The sequence below is a fragment of the Astatotilapia calliptera genome, chromosome 9 (assembly GCF_964374335.1).
Source record: "Astatotilapia calliptera chromosome 9, fAstCal68.1, whole genome shotgun sequence".
NCBI lineage: Eukaryota > Metazoa > Chordata > Actinopteri > Cichliformes > Cichlidae > Astatotilapia > Astatotilapia calliptera.
In genome coordinates this window covers 20,213,185-20,231,997 of record NC_137430.1, presented here as the reverse complement: position 1 = coordinate 20,231,997, position 18,813 = coordinate 20,213,185, and the positions used below count along the sequence as shown (strand labels likewise).

Sequence of the window (18,813 nt, the reverse complement as noted above, 5' to 3'; positions counted from 1 at the left end):
ACGAACGAATGAATAAATGAAGGCTTGGCCAGAGCGGAAATGAACTCTACATGGAGCAACACTCTTCCTTAATTAATATCTCCCCCGCCTTTCCACCTCCTCTTTCAGTGTTTCTCTTTCTTCGTTTCACAGGTTCAGTCCTCCAAGTGCCTCTTGACGTCGTAGTGGTCATACAAGCTGCGCACACTGCAAAAAAAAACAACCCTTTCTCTCTTTTTTTTGTTGTTGTAACAAACCATGCATTGCAAAGCGCATTGATTTCTTAAAGCAAGAAGGAAACAAACACTTGTTATTTCTACTATTTTTGAGATATTATAAATATAACACTGTTATAGTGTTTTTGTAAATTTTTCCGCAATGTGATGCTCGCAGCATTTTTAAACTTTTAGAAGGCAGTTAAAAAAGATCTCTCGTGAATTTAATACTTTTAAACAGCCAACTGGCGTTCTAGATGGAGGTCATTTGTATCCCACGGCGTGCCCACCTACAGCAGGTGATCCTGGTGTCGTAACGTGTCAGCGGTGGCCTGACATAAGTATAATAATAGTTAATAGAGCGTGATAGCGAGAATGGTACTAAACGTAACAAAGATGTGTCAAAAGCACAAAAAGTCTATGTCTTCATTAGCTTGATCTCCAAGGACCGTCGAACATTTCATTAGTGTGTAATTTATGAATGTTTGACAAATATTAAAGAGTATGTAAATATGAGAGGCATAATGTCTTTCCTGCGGGAGATGGCGAAATGACCCAAAGTCTTCGATACTGCTAGAGTGATCACATGCATTATGTTTCTTCTCAAACTGTGCATTTGCTTGTCTGTTTGGAACATATTTCCCATCTGACGTGTGAAATAGTGCAGATAAACCAATGATTCATAATACTGGCAGCATTTGCATCTCCTAATACTCTGTGTTATTTTGATATATGATGATATACTATCTTTTTTATCGAGTGTATAAACGCACTTTTGCCATTATGGCTTTGGCTAAATCAGTAGGAGGGTTTTTTTGTCCTAAAACGGCCCATTTCCTTGTTTGTGAACCAATTCCAGCGCAGTGGCAGGAAAAAAAAATCGTTATTTTATTGTTATTTCTGCAGCACTGGCTATCTTAACTTCTGGAGTTGGGAATCGCTTTTGTTCAGAGCAGGAGCTTCCCAAAAGTTGAGGAATAACCCTTTTGTGATTTGTTTGTTGGTGGGTGGGGGGAGTGGGTGGGTGTGCGTTTTCATTTTATATTTAATTTACACTAAACCTAACACACTTGTTCTCCATGACACTAATATGTGACAAAAAAAATCAAACATTTGGCTCACATACAAAGATCAACAGAGGAAAATGCATTCGAAATATGATAAATTGCTGCATGTATGTCAGGTCGATTTATTCGCCAAAGGGTAAGTCTTCAAATTCCTAATCACTTATGCAGCATGATGCATGGCCCTCTTTTATGACAGTGAAGCTTGCAAATGTGCTGCACAGTTTAGATACGTGACTGTGCAGTTGCTGAACACCTAATATTTACTTACTGGAAAATAAGTGAAATTACTTCATAACATGATCCGTGTATGCGTGTAATCCTGTTAAAGAGTTGTTTTATTATGTGTTTGAAAAAAAAAAGAAAAAAGAAAAAAGGAAGAAAAACAAGGTTTCACTTAATTCTCACTATTTTTCCCCTTCCTCTTCCACGCACTCAAAGTAAGTGCACAAAGTCCTACAATAACGCCATATCTCAAATTGCTGCTCGCGATATAGCAACAAGTTTGCACGCATATATCGAAAGCGCATTAACAATACGAGTCATCATAGCTCTCGCGTGCTAATAGTCTCTGGTTCAGATTGCAAGATCAAATGAGAGAAGATCTCACATCAAAAGAGACCAAACAAGCGGGTCGCTGATTCATTCGTGCAGCTGCATTGAGTCCAAGGCCAACAGGCGTATCATACATTGAATGGGAGCTGCTATTCAGAGTGCAGGTGTGAAGTATGTGGCACATTCTGCCATATAATGTGGAGGTTGTTAGAAATCCGTGTTCGGGCCTATAGGCTACTAGGGGGCTGATTCCCATTGGAGGGAGCCCCACTCATCTGGGGAAGTAAAATAACTTAGTGTCCTGAAATCTGTGGATGACGGTAATCCCAAAACCTGGGGAGAGAGTTGAGATGTGGAGCGGGTGGGGGGAAGAGGGCGGTCTATAAGGTCTTATTGGCACAGATTTTCTTTCCCTTCTTCAGGTTCTTGTGACTTATGTTGAGTTTGCCTGCTATATACAAAAGCTGCCGCAGGGGTGTAGCCTTAAACCTGCCTCGGCTCCGCTTGCTCACCTCTTTATATGCGGAATACAGTTAATTTAGCTTTAAAGGCCGTCATAAATCTTTATGACGGAAGCTCATGGTAGCCTATATATCACGGTCACGTGATCTTGTAAATCCCCTCGGAAAACTAACCTTGGACGGTATCGGAATAAAATATTCAATATTCATGACAGGCTTTATGGTTGTAGTTAACTTGTGGGTGTGCATAGTTTGCCTTTTGACCTCCCTTCTCCACACTTGATCAAAGTCCAAGAAATAAAGTGTAATACTCCTTTGCGAGGAAAAAGCGGTGGAATATTCCTATAATAATATTATAAAACAATAATAAAAGAGTAAAATTTGGCGGGATTTCTGTCATTTAAGTTGCCATTTTGACAGCTCAAATATAAATATATTTACTGTAGTAAATAATGAAATCAAAACACCTTTTTTTTTCTTAAATCAGTGTGTCCACACTGGCAGCCTTATTATAACAACTCTGTCCAGCTTTTCCGGTCTGTTTCTGGTTGGTCTATTGCACCTGTCTCTCTGTCTCTTTCTTTCTTTTCTTTTTTTTCCATGCCAATTTCAGCCTCTTCATTCCTGATAATTATGACCTGGTTGGTGTTGGAGGTGCTGATGGTGGAGCTCAGGCGTGAGGTGGGCGTGGAGGAAAGGGGGAGTGATGAGGGTGGTGTGGATGAGGTGGAGGAGAGGAGGGGGTTAGTGAGCCTTTTACTCCAAGACTGCTAATCCCCCTATTAAAGGGGCTTTGTTCAATAATGCCGGACAGTTTCCGGAAGTAGGATTACCGCCTCCATTATTTTACAAAGAAATAATATTTCACACTCAAATGAGCCTTGGGATGCAGCCGTGATAGTGAGAGGGACTTAGAAGAAATGAAATAGATTCATTTTCTCTGTTTTTTTGTAGCGATTGAAGCTCGACCTCCACTCCCCCTTCTTTTCTTTTTAATTGTCCCTTCTGCAATTAACGCGAATATGTATTTCCTGTTGAACTCCAGCGTCGCCAACAGTTTCCTGTTTTGCTTCTTCAGCAGTCGTGCAGTGTTGCTTCTCCCTCCTTCTCTCTCTCTCTCTCTCTGTCCCCTTTATACCCCCCTCCCCCAACCTACCCCACCCCATCCACGCACACACACCTGTTCTCGATTCTTGACCCTAGAGATGGTGTCAGATCAGAGGTTGTCACTCAGCTGAAGGCTGGATGAGTGAGTCCAAGGTGATCGGTTGTTAAAGAGCTCTTACTGTATTGACTGCCTCTGGTATCAAGTATCTGCACACCGGGAATTTAACTGTAAAAAAAAAAAAAAAGTATATATAGTAAAAGCAAACAGTCTTCATATTTTATCTCTGCTATGGTAGCTACATGCACGCCGGTTAACACTCTTTGGCTCCAAGCTGCTTTGCAACCAAACCCCGCACACGCCCGCTCAGTTTCCGACAAAGCACAGGATGTTTCTGTTTGGTCAACGTCATAAATTAGTCCGCGTAAAGGTTACCAAAACTGCAGACCTGCGCAGTCCCTCAACACTTGGCCACGGTCTTATTTTTAATTGAAATTAATCCACGTACCCCCCCCCCCCCCCCCCCCCCCCCACACACACACACACACACGCACTTTCATCTTTGTCCGCAGTGAAGATCGAATTCGGAAAAGAGAAGAATGGCTTAAAAACGCAAAACTGGCCACATGTAGCCGAGACACGGACCTCGTCTTTATAACCCGCCCTCTCCTTACTCATTTTCTAATCAAACAACTTTAAAAAAATGTTGCTCGTCGTTCGCTTTCTGCCTTAAATGGAACACGTTTTTTTTTTAAGCGACTCAGTTTCTTGTCCATTTTGACGGCTGGAACTAAAAAGCCTTAGAAGGCCCAATAGAGAGGAGCCCAACAAATCGGTGACAAAAGGCTTTCCGTGTCATCAACGTCGTTCAGACAACCTAAAAAGAATCCCTCTGATATTAACTTCCACTTCAAAGACTCTCTTTTTCAATTGAGATCCAACTATCTTGTTTTTTCTTTTTCTTCCTTCCTTTCACCCCCCCCCCCCCCCCCCCCCTGCACTTATTAGACCTGGTGCTAAAAAACAGAGGCATCACCATCATCTTATTCTATTAGTGTTAGTTTTCTTTGCTTTCAGTTGAGCCTCTATCACAGAGCAAACTGTCATGAACTTAACCAAACCCTGGAAACGCTGAGGGAGAGAGAGAGAGAGAGAGTTGTAGCTGTGTGCGCTTTCCACCCACTTCTGCCTCAGTGAGGGCCAGAGTAAAAAATGTACTCCTCAGCCTGAAGTTTTCCCACTACAGCAAAGGTCTTCAAGCTTTTAGTTAACTCCAAATTTTCACTTTTTAATTATAACGTTGGAAAAGATTTCTGCCGGGGAACAAATGGGGCTTTCTGCAAAGTCTGAAATAATTAATTTACTTGTCTACTATTGAAACGGTTATCATTAAAAGACAGACTCTCTCCTATAGTTTTATGTATTTTGTGTGTAGAGTCTAAAATATGATTGTGGTTACATTTTATCCAGTGAGCGGTTAGGCCCTAAAGTGCAAGTCTATTATGGTGTGGGACAACTGTTTTTTAGCGGCTTCTCCTTTGATTGTCGTAAAGTAGGCCCGGAGCAAAAGAATATATTTCTCTTCTTTATACTGCCCCAGTCTGCAGTATAAAGGACATAGATTACCGTTTCCTACCCCATGGGAAGCAAATATTACATTATTTAGAGCAGGCTTTTGAGTCCACGGACTTGGCCCCATATCATTTGAGTTTGACTTGGCTATTGCTATAGAAATCTTAATTCACCATGAGGATTCACCGTCGTGAAAAAATGGCTCTTTGTGCGAAATGCTCTTTGAAGTCTGGATCCGAATATTGTAGCCTTTCATCAAACTCTACCCCACGTCTGCATCATACCACAGCTCAGCGGAGTAAGTGAGATTTAACACAAGTGTAGCACATTTTAGACCGCCCCTTTCACCGAGGGAAAAAAACTTTAAAATTAAAAGAAATTATAACTGCATTTTCTTCCGAGATGATTTTTCGTTTGATTATTACTTCGGAATTTAAAAGACGTTTTGAATCCGAACAGCAGGCATGAACGTGGGATATGTTAGTGGAGCTGACCTTCAAGCTATGCAGCAACAGATTGTTTAAGAAAATATATTAATAATATATAATCTCTTTTATAATATAAAGGCGTGTTAAGTGACCAAAAACAAACAAACAAACAAACAAAACAAAAGTGATCTTTATCAAGAGACCTGATAAATTCTATGAACCCGAATAGCTCAGGGATTTAACTTTTGTCATACAAGATTTATTCAAAATACTCACAAATTACAAGGCAATTCGGTACGCATTTTGAGTGCCGCTGGATTTCAGATATTCAAAAAAAAAAGAAAAAAAAGACAACAATGATACAAAAAAAAAATCACAAAATGCCCACTTTGATAAAAACATTTATAATTTCACGGTCGTATATCAAATACTGCAGGCATATGAAACAGCTTAATTACTGACCCTCTGCACAAATGTTTGGGAGGGGACGTAAGATGTAAACATAAAATGTTTTTGTACAAATAGCTGCAGTATCCGGTAAGAAACTGCTCCGAAGACAGATCCTTACAAAACTATCAACATCAACACATCGAAACTTACAAAAATTTACAAATGTACATTTTTTTTCCTTTTTGTCTCCGTTGCTGTTGTTGTTCTAATTCAAACATGCACTTTGGTTCGGTAATACAAAATCCTTCAATGTTAGATTGAAAAATAAATAAAAACATATCGAAGTTCAAACTCATTTACAAAAAAAAATATAATAATAATAATAATAATTTTACACCAACATGCCTAAGCCTACAATAATGTACCACATTGTCTAACAGATTTACAAGACTCTCTCTGTACGTGGACCTGTGGGCCGTCAGGGCGTGTAGGCACCGAGCCAACCGCTCTGAACAAGTGATGTTTGAAAATATATTCTTTTTATATGCCTGGAAATTAGCACGTCTTCAAGGTTAGCACATTTTCCTTCCGATGTGGTTAAAATGCGTCTCTTGATTCTGGATTTCTGTTTTGTGGCTCATCCCCTTCACTCCCCCCCCCCTCCAAAATAAGGGTACCAGTGGTCCTAAACAGGCACATGGGCACCAAAGCCAAACCGCGTTTTTAATTGTTAAGCTTGTGGAAATGTGTTTCTGTCTCTGCTGGTGTGTGTGTGTGTGTGTGTGTGTGTGTGTGTGTGTGTGTGTGTGTGTGTGTGTGTGTGTGTGTGTGTGTGTGTGTGTGTGTGTGTGTGTGAGAGCTTGAGCCGGGTTAAAAAGCGTCCCTCGGTTCTGGGTTTCTGTAAGGTGGTTCGTCTGCGGGGTCCGGTGTAGAGTGCCCGCTGGGTGGTGTTTGGGCGCCGCTGGCACCTGAGCTGTGGCAGACGTACCACTCGCTTAAATTCGCGGGCTGGGAGGCTCCCACCGGCTCTGACAACACCGAGGAGCCGCCTGGTTCCCGGCCCAAGTCTGAGGAAGGGGAGACCAGGGAGGGAGTGGACGACTCATAGCCCGAGCTAGGCGGAGGGGACTTGCAGTGCACCTTCATGTGTTTCCTCAGGGAGCTGGGGTGTGTGTAGGACTTATCGCAGCCTCTCACTTTGCAGTTGTAGGGCTTATCGCTGGTGTGGACGTGCGAGTGCTTTTTCCGGTCACTGCTGTTGGCGAAGCGTCTGTCGCAGCCGTCAAATTCACATTTGAAGGGTTTCTCACCTGTTTTTGTGAGACAAGATAAAACACAAATAAGCGAATGAAAGAGTTCAAATGTGAACACGTGATACTCACCCTGAGGCACTAAGCTGCCTTTTCATTAACATACTTTTTTTCCCCCTACATGTCTTCACTTTTATATGAAATGTACAAACAACCTGGTTAAGTGTAACATATGAGAGCACGAGCTGAAAATGAACTATGACCTGTATGAATAGAGCCAAAAATATGTAAAAGTGTGCCAGCTTTTATTATTTCATGTTTATCTTTATAATGCCATTTGATTTTATTTTGGGCATTTACACCCCCCTCCTCCCACTTGCACTATGAAAACAAAAGTTTGCCCGCCTGGACAGCTCCCAGTCTGGTGTAAACATGAGGGCTGAACCCCTACTGTCCTGGGTCTATACCTGGTGTATGCATCCATCAAGGCATCAGTCAAAACAGACAAGCTACGAGCACAGACGTAGCAGGCCTGTAATACCGGCTCAAAAATAATGATGAATCAAAGCACTGCCACCGCCAGGCTTCACCTACTGTGCGATAACGCAGTCTGTGTGTAATTTGAATCCTGCAAACGGTTGTGGACTGGCTCTAATTTTGCGTTTTAATAACAAGTATTTCTACCTGATTATGACAAGGCAAAAAAAAAAAAAAAAAAAAAGACAATCTGAATAAATTACACGGAAATCATCCACTGCTGATTTTTCTCCCCCGATTAAAGCTTTTGAGAATATGTAATTGCCTCTGTCTAATTACACTTGCGGGCTGAATATCAATTTGACCTTCAGCTGTTGGGTTGAGAGAGCCAATCAAGGATATTAGTGTAGTACAAGAAACCGTCGAGGAGCAGACCCCAGGGGCAGCCCCAGTCATAACTACACTTTCGGATAGGTTTTAAACATGATACCAAGGACCAGGCCCCTTGGGAGTCAACACACAGAAATAATTTAGCAGATTTGTACTTAGGTAATGTGAGCAAATTATATGAATAATACATAGGGTGCAAAAATGAAACAGAGGGATATTGCCATGTAGCCACCGATAAAAAAGAAGGGCAAAAGTAATTGTATTCATTTACAAGTCTGACTCGACATTGTCAGGCCTCTTTTCCTTCCTAGTTCCACAGCACGTCACTGGGTGGCAAGCAGCCATGTTGCACCAGTATTTGTTTTTGCAGTTAAATCAGAGATGCTTTAAGCTGCATTGCATGCACACCCATCATTATGCAGGTAGTCAGTCAGCTGTGCAAACCTGCCTGTTAGTAAACTGTTTCAGCCGTCTCCACTTGTAAACTTGTTGCTTGAGCTAAAGAGTACAAAGGCTTAATCGTCCAAAAAGCACGTTTTCTGTATGAACCGGTTACTTTCAGATTGATGAAACACACAGCTACACGTAGCTTACATGATTTTGAAATAACAGCGACAAAAATGAAACACAATAATAATAATATTACTACTAAAAATAATACTAATAACAGATGAAGTGGGTGGCCAAGGCTAAAATAAAAACATCATCTCCACATCATCATCATCATAACCATTATATCTATTGCTAAAAGTGAAGATGCACCTTTCCAGCTTTGCTGCCAGTCATGTCTGGCAGGACATGCACTGAACTAAACAGGACCTGACGTGGGCCTCAGTCTTTCTGCTGTGGTGTAAACAAGAGGTTGAACCGTCAAACGCCTGAGCGAGCTGTACCATAATCCCCAAACCCAACCTTTGTGAAACTTGCGAGCACTGATGCAACTCATAACAAACAGGTGGCCAGTAGCTGTTGCGTCCTGCTGTATAGGCTATCGAGCAGCAGCGCAGACTGATTAATTGCCACAGGTCTTGAAAGTGCATTATAATGCGTAAAGTTGCGTAAAATAAAATTACAATAAATAAATAAATAAATAATGGAAAATTATCCACAAAAAAATCACTTCCCTTGCAAGTAGAAAGCGTGCAAACCCCACAGCTGAATTTTAAAATGCGACTTGATAGCTCTATTTTACGATTTACAGTGCATTTCCAACAATCACAGCATTTCCTTCTATGAATATTAAGCCACTGACCTGTGTGCGTCCTTTTGTGAATCTTTAGATTTTCGGATCTTGCGAACACTTTCCCACAACCAGGGAACGGACACGGAAACGGTTTCTCCCCGGTGTGCACTCGAATGTGATTTACAAGTTTGTATTTTGCTTTAAACGGTTTGCCTTCCCTGGGACACTCTTCCCAAAAACATATATGGTTCGCTTGCTCTGGTCCTCCAACGTGCTCTACCGTCACATGCGTTACGAGTTCGTGCATGGTGCTGTAAGTTTTGGAGCAAAGTTTCTTCGGCGAGTGCTCCGGCTCCAGCCACTTGCAAATCAGCTCTTGCTTTATCGGCTGCCTCATGTAGCGGAAAAAGGCACCGGCTCCGTGGTGGTGGTGAGCGCTAAGATTCATGTTCAGATTCAGACCACCGTAGCCATGCAAAGGCGAGGCAGAGAACGGATCAGCCCTGGAGCCTGCCACTTGACTCAAGTGATCAGACCTAACATACATTTCTCCAGGTAGTCCTAACCTTATTTGTCCATTCAGTGTTTGGCCACCCGGTGATCCGCTAGAAGGCTGCTCGTGGTGGAGTCCGGAGAAGAGGGTATGGTTCCCAGCGTCAGGGTGATGACCATAGTGTCCGGGATAGCTACCTGTTGTTGAGACAAACATTCCGTGGTGAGAGGCTGAACCAGCAGTCTGGTCAGTCAGTACTGGCATGGCTTGAGCTGTCAGATCTCTCCGGATGAGGAAATCCCTACCTGCAGATAAAGCCTGGGCCGTGTGAGACATAGAATAGGGGACCGATGTCGCCTGAACCGGGCCAAAAGCTCCCGTTTGACTGGAGACCACTTCACTGTGGCCTGCCATATGATGATTGTGGTGGTGGTGATGGTGGTGGGGATAATGATGGGCTGGGCTGATTTTGAGGGCCGCGGAGTGCCCCATGTGTTCTGGCCCGAATGGACTCGGCCCCAGGCGGGGTTCCGCAGTAATCTCCCCAGGGTGCGAGTGAGCCATTGAGTGTGGATGGCTGCTGAACCCCGGGAAGCCTGTCACGCTCTGAGGGGTATGGTGGTGATGATGGTGATGGTGGTGAGCCCCTGCCAAGTCAACTAATCTCAGCGCCGTGTTCCGTTTGGAAAACGTAGGGTCCATCACGGGGCTTCCCAAAGCATCCACGCTCATTACTTCCTAATTTTAGAATAACTTGACAGCAGGCAAAATAATAATGATGATGACAAATATATTTTAATCGCAATGAAAAAATAAAGAAAAAAAACTTTATAAAGTTAAGTCTATCTGCAGACTACATGGAATCCCATTCGGTTGAGAGGCAGCAGCAGGACGCTTTGATACTGAATAGAGATTCATGGTAGGCGCTGCAGCCCGTGGAGCTAAACAATCACCCTGCGCTCTAATTGGTCAGAGCTCTGTGATTGACGTCACCAGTGACAGTTTCCAACGTGAAGAAAAATGTCTTAGTGACAGCGAGCAGCTACCGCGCATGCGCAGTGCCTCGGGCAACGCTCAGGAAAAAAAGGAATAGTTGTTATGCAAAGGTTATTGTACAATAAAAGTCCTAAAAAGTTGATCCCGATATACAGTCGCTTCTCTTTTGTTGCGGCTCACAAAGGCTGTGAGGCTATGAAATAGCAATTTCCCCACTTTGATTATGTCCTTACAAAACAGACTGCTCCGCGAAGAGTGTACATATTGTCGCTGTAAAAGTTGTAAGGATCATAAATAATGCAGTGATATCTTTATTTTGCACTGCAGCGTCAAGGGCAGCTTTACGCACAAATTACGCGTAAGTTTACGCACGTAAACGATCGATGTCAGCGGAGAAAAACTTGTGCAAAGGACAACTCCACGTGGTAGTTTTAAATAGTCCGGAGTACATACCATTAATATGCGCTTTGATAAATGCACATATTTACATATCCAGCCGTTTGCCCTTCAGCGCATACTACAGAGCTGACTCCGTGCTCTGCCTGGTGGGATCCGCTGCGGCCATTGTCCCGAGGAAAAAAAATGTAATGGACGGGACCTGTTGTTATGATCCGGGGTAATTTTGCTTTAGACCCAGGACGGTAGCAGATGAGGGTCACAGAAGGTGGTGCCGTCGCAGACTTAAGTTCAAAATAATTCGTTTCTGTAGCCCACTGTAAGTACCGATACAAGCTTATCCTGCAAAGGATAAAACTAACCGTGATTATTTTTCTATCTTTGTTTGAATGCGTAACAGAAAGACAGTAATAGCTACAAATCGTAACAAAAACGCCATGCGGTTTTATAAATTATCCTCCAGATGGGTATTTTTTTCTACACGGACTTTGTCTTTTTTAAACCGTCAGCAGACTAAAAGAAATCAAATGGTTAGTTATTACAATGCTGACTAATTTGTTTATATAGCTTCACACGGACTATAATTTTCAGCATGGTTGACTTTTTCGGTGAAACAATCTTGCATGCCGACACTGCAATAATTGTGTTGCAATATCATAACTGTGGAAGTTGTATTAGATTTTTTTTCTCTTGTGACACTGCCATTACTTTGACTTTTCCTTATTTGTTTTTTTTACATTTTGGGAGTATGCGTTATATACACCAATTCGACATGTGCGGCTCATTTTTGACTGAAGTTTTATCATCTCTGTTTGCAGGGAAAAAAGATGACTGTGACTTTGTGAAATCCATAAAGTAGTGGTCAATCTGATGTCAGATACGAGGTGTTTTAATAGGTGCTGTTTGTCTTCTACGTGGTTCGTAATTTGTAGAGTCAAGTCTAAAACCCCAAATTATTTTCAGAGTCGCTCGTCAGCATTTCCGTTAATGAGAAAAACAAGTGCACACTATCTGAACTTGTGTTTAAGGGTGACTGAATTCATCATTCTTAGATGTAGTAATTAAAATAAAGCAATTAACCGAATATTAAGTGACTTTTAATCAGCTACCATTTTTGATAAGAGAAAATCAGTTGCAAACCTGTATTACTCTAGGTTATTTCTATGGATTGACTTGTCAAAACCTTTGCTGACAGCGTCATATCCAGCACATTAGAAACTGAGTCAATATTTTGAGACGTGACGGATCCAAAAGATGCTTATTAAATGGCCTTTACGCATGTGGCTCATGAGGCTCACAGCTGCAGCCTTCAGAGGCATCACAGCACCAGCGTAATGCAAAACTTTGAAGTGCTATTTCTGGTCCAAGTTGTGCATGCACTCACTCACTCTTGGAGACAAGTAAGCTAGGGAGCTGTACGAGATCCCAAACCAAAAAGCTGAATAATGCAGCGAGGTCTCATAAAACGTCGCATTTGCTTCTTTGGCTTTCACTTTAAACCCTCAAATAGCTTCTGCTAACAATTTCAATTCTGCACATGTAATATCATAGCCGATTATTGGCCGTTTCATTAGGATAGCTTTTGCGCATTAAAACTAAATATATTCAATTCATTTTGAGGCACACGGGGAACTTTGAGTGCGTTGCAGTGTCATGTACTACTGCAGCAACTCTAATTTATCTTTCCATGTTTCAATTTTGTATACAATACTCTCAGCTTATCAATGATATGTCATTCTTACCGTTTCCCACCTGTTGAAATATCCCTCCAAAATTTTGTATAGCAGAATATGGGGACACCTAAAAAGGGAAAAAAAAAGGTCGGATCAAGTCGTAGTTCTACTTGTTAAGTTGAGAACAACAAAACTTCCTCTCTTTCCTTGGTCTCCTAAGGCTGACTAGGAGAATGGCTTGTAGAAGCCAGTCTAGTAGCCAAGAAGATATTTTAATGGTTTGTATGGCACGTCTGTGCGTGTGGCTTTGAACTCTAGCAGCCGGAGGTTCCTGCAGAGAGCGCCGCAAATCCCACTTGATAACTTCGACAACCCACAACGTTTTACACACAGGTTATGCATTGCTGGTCTGCTAAAAAAAAAAAAAAAAAAAATTTGAGTGAGTCGCGCAAGCTCAGCCAAACCGTGATGGATACATTAGGTATAGTTGTAGATCCAAGTTAAATACTGGCCTATATATTCAAGGTAACCTTTGTGAACGCGGGGTGCTGGTGAGCATGATGTGGAAATCTAAAGCACAGATGTTCCACTGGTGTGCGCTTCAGTGGACGCCGAAACACAGTGTTGAAGTGAAACAGAGCTACAAAACTCGGACTGCGCACAAGAGGAAGAAAACAAAACGTTTTATGGACTCATTTGAAGTGAAACAGATAAAGTGATAATCCCCTGCCTTTCGAGAGAGTGATGACCCCAAATGAACTTCAAATAGCGGTTCCCCTAAGTTTTCCGAATGAAACACATATAACCGTGTCTCTCTATACCTGTACCTGGCACACGTGATGACGGGTCCAGGTTAGAACTCTGTCAGGTTTCATGATCTCCTGAATGCTGTCCCACGTGCAATAAATAAGAGAAGTGTCAGATAATAATCATTGAAAGCAGACAAACAGATTGACGCATCTGTCAGCCTGAGCGCTTAACTGTACAAAACGTTACCAATTACACAAACAAAAAAAGGGCGTGCTTGGTAATCTGATGGCCATGGCAACAAAGGCAACGTTTGGTTTGTAACCCTTCTGCACTCCGTGGCTGCAAAACGGGCTTTGACTTACTTTCTACGAGGCCAATTGTTGTCTTGTGTTTCCCAACTTTTGTTTTGCTGTTATTCAGCCCTTTAACCAAATTCACAGTCAGCATTCTCACAATATCTGGGATTGATGATGCAAAGAGGCCAATAGAAGTGAGGGCCCTGCACCGTGGATTGTTATTTGGTGAGTGGATGTTATTGGGGGGAAAGGGGCTCCGCCAATGAACGAGAAGCTCCGGAGCCACGTGACTACCCCCCTCCTCTCCCATTCATCAGGGCTGGACTGTGTTGTCTTTTCAATTCATTTATCTGCAGGAATGATTGCGACTATCAGTCTAGAGCTCACCGCCTGACTGAGGAGGTGAAAGTTGCGCCACAGGAAGATAAACCGCAAAAGACAATATTGCATGTATACACGATTTTGCGTGTGCATCGGATGAGCGGTATAGGGGGATTCCTCGCGTCTTAAAAAGTAAACAGAAATTCGGTGGATGTGAGAGTTTGCTCAGTGTAGAGGTCCAAGAGATACAGAGAGGGGGAGGAAGAATATCTGCGCGTGGTTTTTTGATTTCTGCTCTCAGTCGTCTCAGCGAGTCTAGACTGAAGATGCTCCTGGACGCAGGACCGCAGTATCCCACCATAGGAGTCACTACTTTCGGCTCCTCACGGCATCACTCAACAGGCGAAGTCACAGAGAGAGAAGTAGCGTTGGGGATAAATCCGTTCGCGGATGGGATGGGCGCCTTCAAAATAAACCACAGCTCCCACGATATTGGCTCCGGACAGACGGCGTTTTCTTCCCAGGCGCCCGGCTACGCAGCAGCTGCCTTGGGACACCATCACCACCCGACCCACGTTGGCTCTTACTCCACGGCGGCTTTCAACTCCACCAGGGACTTTCTCTTCAGAAATCGGGGTTTTGGGGATGCCACCGGGGCGCAGCACAGTCTGTTTGCCTCCGGAAGTTTCGCAGGGCCACATGGACACTCAGATGCAGCCGGGCACCTGCTCTTCCCAGGGCTCCACGAGCAAGCAGCAAGCCATGCCTCTTCCAACGTGGTCAACAGTCAGATGCGGCTGGGCTTCTCGGGGGACATGTACGGTCGGGCCGACCAGTATGGCCACGTTACGAGCCCCAGGTCTGACCACTATGCGTCAACCCAGCTGCACGGCTATGGCCCCATGAACATGAATATGGCTGCACATCACGGAGCAGGGGCCTTCTTTCGATACATGAGGCAGCCGATCAAACAAGAGCTTATCTGCAAGTGGATCGAACCGGAACAGCTGACGAATCCCAAAAAGTCGTGCAACAAAACTTTTAGCACGATGCACGAGCTTGTGACCCATCTAACGGTGGAGCATGTGGGAGGACCAGAGCAGACGAACCACATTTGCTTCTGGGAGGACTGCTCCAGAGAAGGAAAGCCATTCAAAGCCAAATACAAACTTGTAAATCATATCAGAGTACACACCGGTGAAAAGCCCTTTCCGTGTCCGTTCCCCGGCTGTGGCAAAGTATTTGCTCGATCGGAAAATCTAAAAATACACAAAAGGACTCACACCGGTAAGATCCGCACAGATTGACCGTTTTTTTTCTTAGTGCCAAAATCAGTGCTGAGAATGCCTCATCCAAAATATGCATGCAATCAGGATTATTATTTATAAGGCAGCTGCAGTATCTTCACTGACATTTGACTCAGTGCAGCTGTCGACAGAAAATATTTTATAGGCTTTTCTTTTTGCTTCCCCAGATTTTCTATTTTCTATTACATTTAAAATAATATTTAAATTCAAATTGATATTATTTATGCACATCTAAATGAGCTGATTCAAATGTATTTACAGTAGATAATTATTGCAAGGCAATCCAATCCAAATGACTATTAAAAAATATAAATCTTTACTCTGGTTACTGTTTTACATCTTCAATTATGTAAAGTCAAAATAAAAATGTGTAATAATAATGTTAAAGCCCCATCGGTGTCAAACACTATATTGTTATTTTTCTTGCTTCGTTTAGGTGAGAAGCCTTTTAAATGTGAGTTTGAAGGCTGCGACAGGCGGTTTGCAAACAGCAGTGACCGCAAGAAACACATGCACGTCCACACATCGGACAAGCCCTATCTCTGCAAAATGTGCGACAAGTCATACACACACCCCAGCTCCCTCCGAAAACACATGAAGGTAAAACCCGTTTTATTATTATTATTATTGTATTTTTTTGTATTCCTGCAATGTTTATCTGTGTGCAAGTGCAATTCACAGACTGTTTTTTTTTGCTGCTTTCAATGTGTGACTGGAAACCAGGATACAAAATATTTCTTTATTTGTATGATTTTATTCTAACAGGATGTCCCAGTTTTTCCCCCCTCCTTTTTTTCCTTCAGTGTAGTAACAGAAACACAAGTTAATTTGTCTTGACACTTTCTTTCTTTAACCGACAAATCAGATTAAGATCTTAATGGGAATAATTATGTTTTGGGTATGCTTTTTTTGTTTCTTTTTTTTTGTGTTTTTTAGAATTCTGCACATGTCCCCCAACAGTCAGATTAGGACTTTTAATTTGTTTTGATGAGGTTCTTATGTTCTGTGTTTGATCAAAAACAAAAACGAAAACAAAAACCCCCACGGTGCACCACGATTCTCAAAACACGTTTCTCATTACTCGCAGGTCCACGAATCCAACAATGCAGGATCGCAGCCATCTCCAGCGGCCAGTTCAGGGTACGAGTCGTCGACACCTCCCACCATAGTATCACCGTCCACAGAGAACCAGAGCAGCAGCTCCATATCACCAGCAGCCTCAGCAGTACACCACACAACCAGCCACAGCACGCTGTCGTCAAATTTCAATGAATGGTACGTGTAAATATTTTTGAAAAAGAAAAAGAAAGAAAGGGGAAAAAGACTGCAGAAATAAAGAAATAAATAAAACTGCTTGGAATCAAAGACTTTATCAAGTCAGCCAGTGAAACGAGGACTGAAAAAAACACGGGAGGCCCAAACGATCAATAAAAGGCTGCCTTAATGTCAGTGAAAGAGAATGCATGGACATAAAGGAGGCAAGGACAGCCACCTACTTAAACTTTCCCCCCCTAAATATTTCTTTGAGTCTTTATTTTTACTGAGAGACTGCTCAAAAAAAAAAAAAAAAAGGAAGAAGAGAGAGATCTCAAAAAGCATGCTATCTGCGGGTAGAGGCCTGAATTTTTGTACATAAGGATTTCACCAAGTTGAAAAAAAATGTAATATTTTATTTTGTAAATAGTTCTATCACAGTTTAAGGGAATTTGTGAAAAATGTGGTCCCTAGATATATGGAAAAATGAGATGGTTTTAAGAATACTGCGATGAATAGACTTCATTGAAAAGAATGTTATAGTTGTGTACCAAATGTGAATTATTCAGTATTACTACAGTCTACACGTCGACTTAACCGACTCTTAGTATTAATGTGCTTTTGTAGCCTATTCAGTGCAACATTTTCGTCCAAGGTCCAGTTTGAGTAGCACAGTATCATTGTTGTTATTTAATGTCATGTCGATAAATCGTGTAGTGAAAGCCTGAAATTCCGTGTCAATCTGTTTATGTAGTGATAATTATAAAATCTCTGTCAATTGCTTTGTCTGAAAGGAAGTATTATGTAAGTAGCTCAATTTTCCATATTTATCCGCATGTAAAGGACCGGTAACATGTTAGAAATGATCGGTATTTATGGAGAAATGCGCTCATATGTAAAATTTAGTTTACAAAAACAACAAAAAAAATGTTTGGATACATTTCGTACTATATTAAAGGATTAAAAAAATACAAGAATGCAATGCGTTGGAGGTTATTGGTTTCATTAGTGTTTGAGGTTGATCTCAACATGAGTGCTGTGTTAAACTAATGGGTTCTTTTTATAGGATGCATCACCAAAACAGACCCCCTTTTTTCCACCACGATAATCCATTTAGTACAGTTCCGATGGAAGAATAATTGCATGGTTAGTTGCACAAATAATTTTAACTCTTTATGTGTGTGCGTATATGTGTGTGGGTGTGTGTGTGTGTGTGTGTGGGGTGGGGGGGGGGGCTTTTGCAGTAGGCGCGCATATGTGTGTTTGTGTGTGTATATAGATATATATACGTGTGTGAGGCACCAGCTCAGTCTGAACGTAAAGGCTTGCCGTGTTTTAAACACGCTGTCACAACTTTTCCTGCCAGTCGATAATAAGTAAATTCACTCCCCAGTCTGCATCTTCTGTTTATCCAAAATTAACATCCAACACTTTGCCCTCCAGTAATGTGCAAATTAAATCGATTAATCACGGCGGTTGTTCCTCGGTGTAAAACCGGATTTTTTCCCCCCCTCTTGCCTTACTTAATTGTTCGGGAATCTAATTTTCCAATCTAATTTTTCTTTCCTGCGTTTTGTCGGATTTCATAGATTTAGGGAGAGTTGGTGTATTAGTCTGGCCCCTCATTGTTCCTGGCTGCAGCTTGCTTGACCGCCCCATTAGGCAGAGATCACATCAGCAGCCGCCACTGATCATGGTTAACACTGGCAGTGTGTGCACGGAGCCACGATCTGTCAGTCTGCACCCTCGTAAAGGCTTGTCGCACATGCCCGAAAAGAGCCACACAGCAAATTTAACGTCCCAAAAGGGAAAAAAAAATGTACACATAGCAGCAGAGGAAACGCGTGCGTGTGCTCGTGCATGCTCGTCTATAGCGGCAAAAAATAAATAAATAAAAATAAAATAAAATAAAAAAAACTAAAAACGACTCCCACCATCTTAGATGATTTGTTGAAATGTATTGAAATGTATTCATATTTTCTTTTCACGGACTATTAGATTTGGAGATAAATGAAGGATGGTAATAAAATGACTTTTTCGACTCTATTTAACACTATCTATCTGGTCCCAGTGCAGATGCTGCTCTCGTGCACCGCTATGGGGGTGAAAAAAAAATAAAATAAAGACGCACTCCACGCCCGTGCAGTGAATTCGTTTGCAGCTTTATAGAAAAATGTTCACATGCAACTTGAAATATAAATAGTTTAAAGTGGATGTGTTAAAACTGGCTCCTGTGGTTTTCTGGGCTGGCAGATAGT

General features: G+C 42.2%; 2 protein-coding genes across 3 annotated transcripts; one reads left to right on the top strand and one right to left on the bottom strand.

The window, feature by feature from the left end:
* Positions 1–5,616: 5,616 nt before the first annotated feature.
* zic4 (zic family member 4) lies at positions 5,617–10,901 on the bottom strand. 2 transcript variants are annotated; one of them, XM_026179680.2, is made up of 3 exons: positions 9,868–10,901; positions 9,139–9,759; positions 5,617–7,079 (listed from the first exon to the last, which is right to left on the bottom strand). In XM_026179680.2, exons 1-3 carry the CDS (start codon positions 10,292–10,294, stop codon positions 6,640–6,642), a joined length of 1,488 nt encoding a protein of 495 aa, XP_026035465.1. In that variant the 5' UTR covers positions 10,295–10,901; the 3' UTR covers positions 5,617–6,639. The 2 variants fall into 2 exon arrangements, with proteins under 2 accessions (XP_026035465.1, XP_026035464.1); XM_026179679.2 differs by having other exon boundaries at positions 9,139–10,901.
* Positions 10,902–14,039: 3,138 nt separating this feature from the next.
* On the top strand, positions 14,040–17,537 carry zic1 (zic family member 1 (odd-paired homolog, Drosophila)). Its single transcript, XM_026179681.2, has 3 exons — positions 14,040–15,281; positions 15,738–15,901; positions 16,389–17,537. Exons 1-3 carry the CDS (start codon positions 14,321–14,323, stop codon positions 16,584–16,586), a joined length of 1,323 nt encoding a protein of 440 aa, XP_026035466.1. The 5' UTR covers positions 14,040–14,320; the 3' UTR covers positions 16,587–17,537.
* Positions 17,538–18,813: the final 1,276 nt, after the last annotated feature.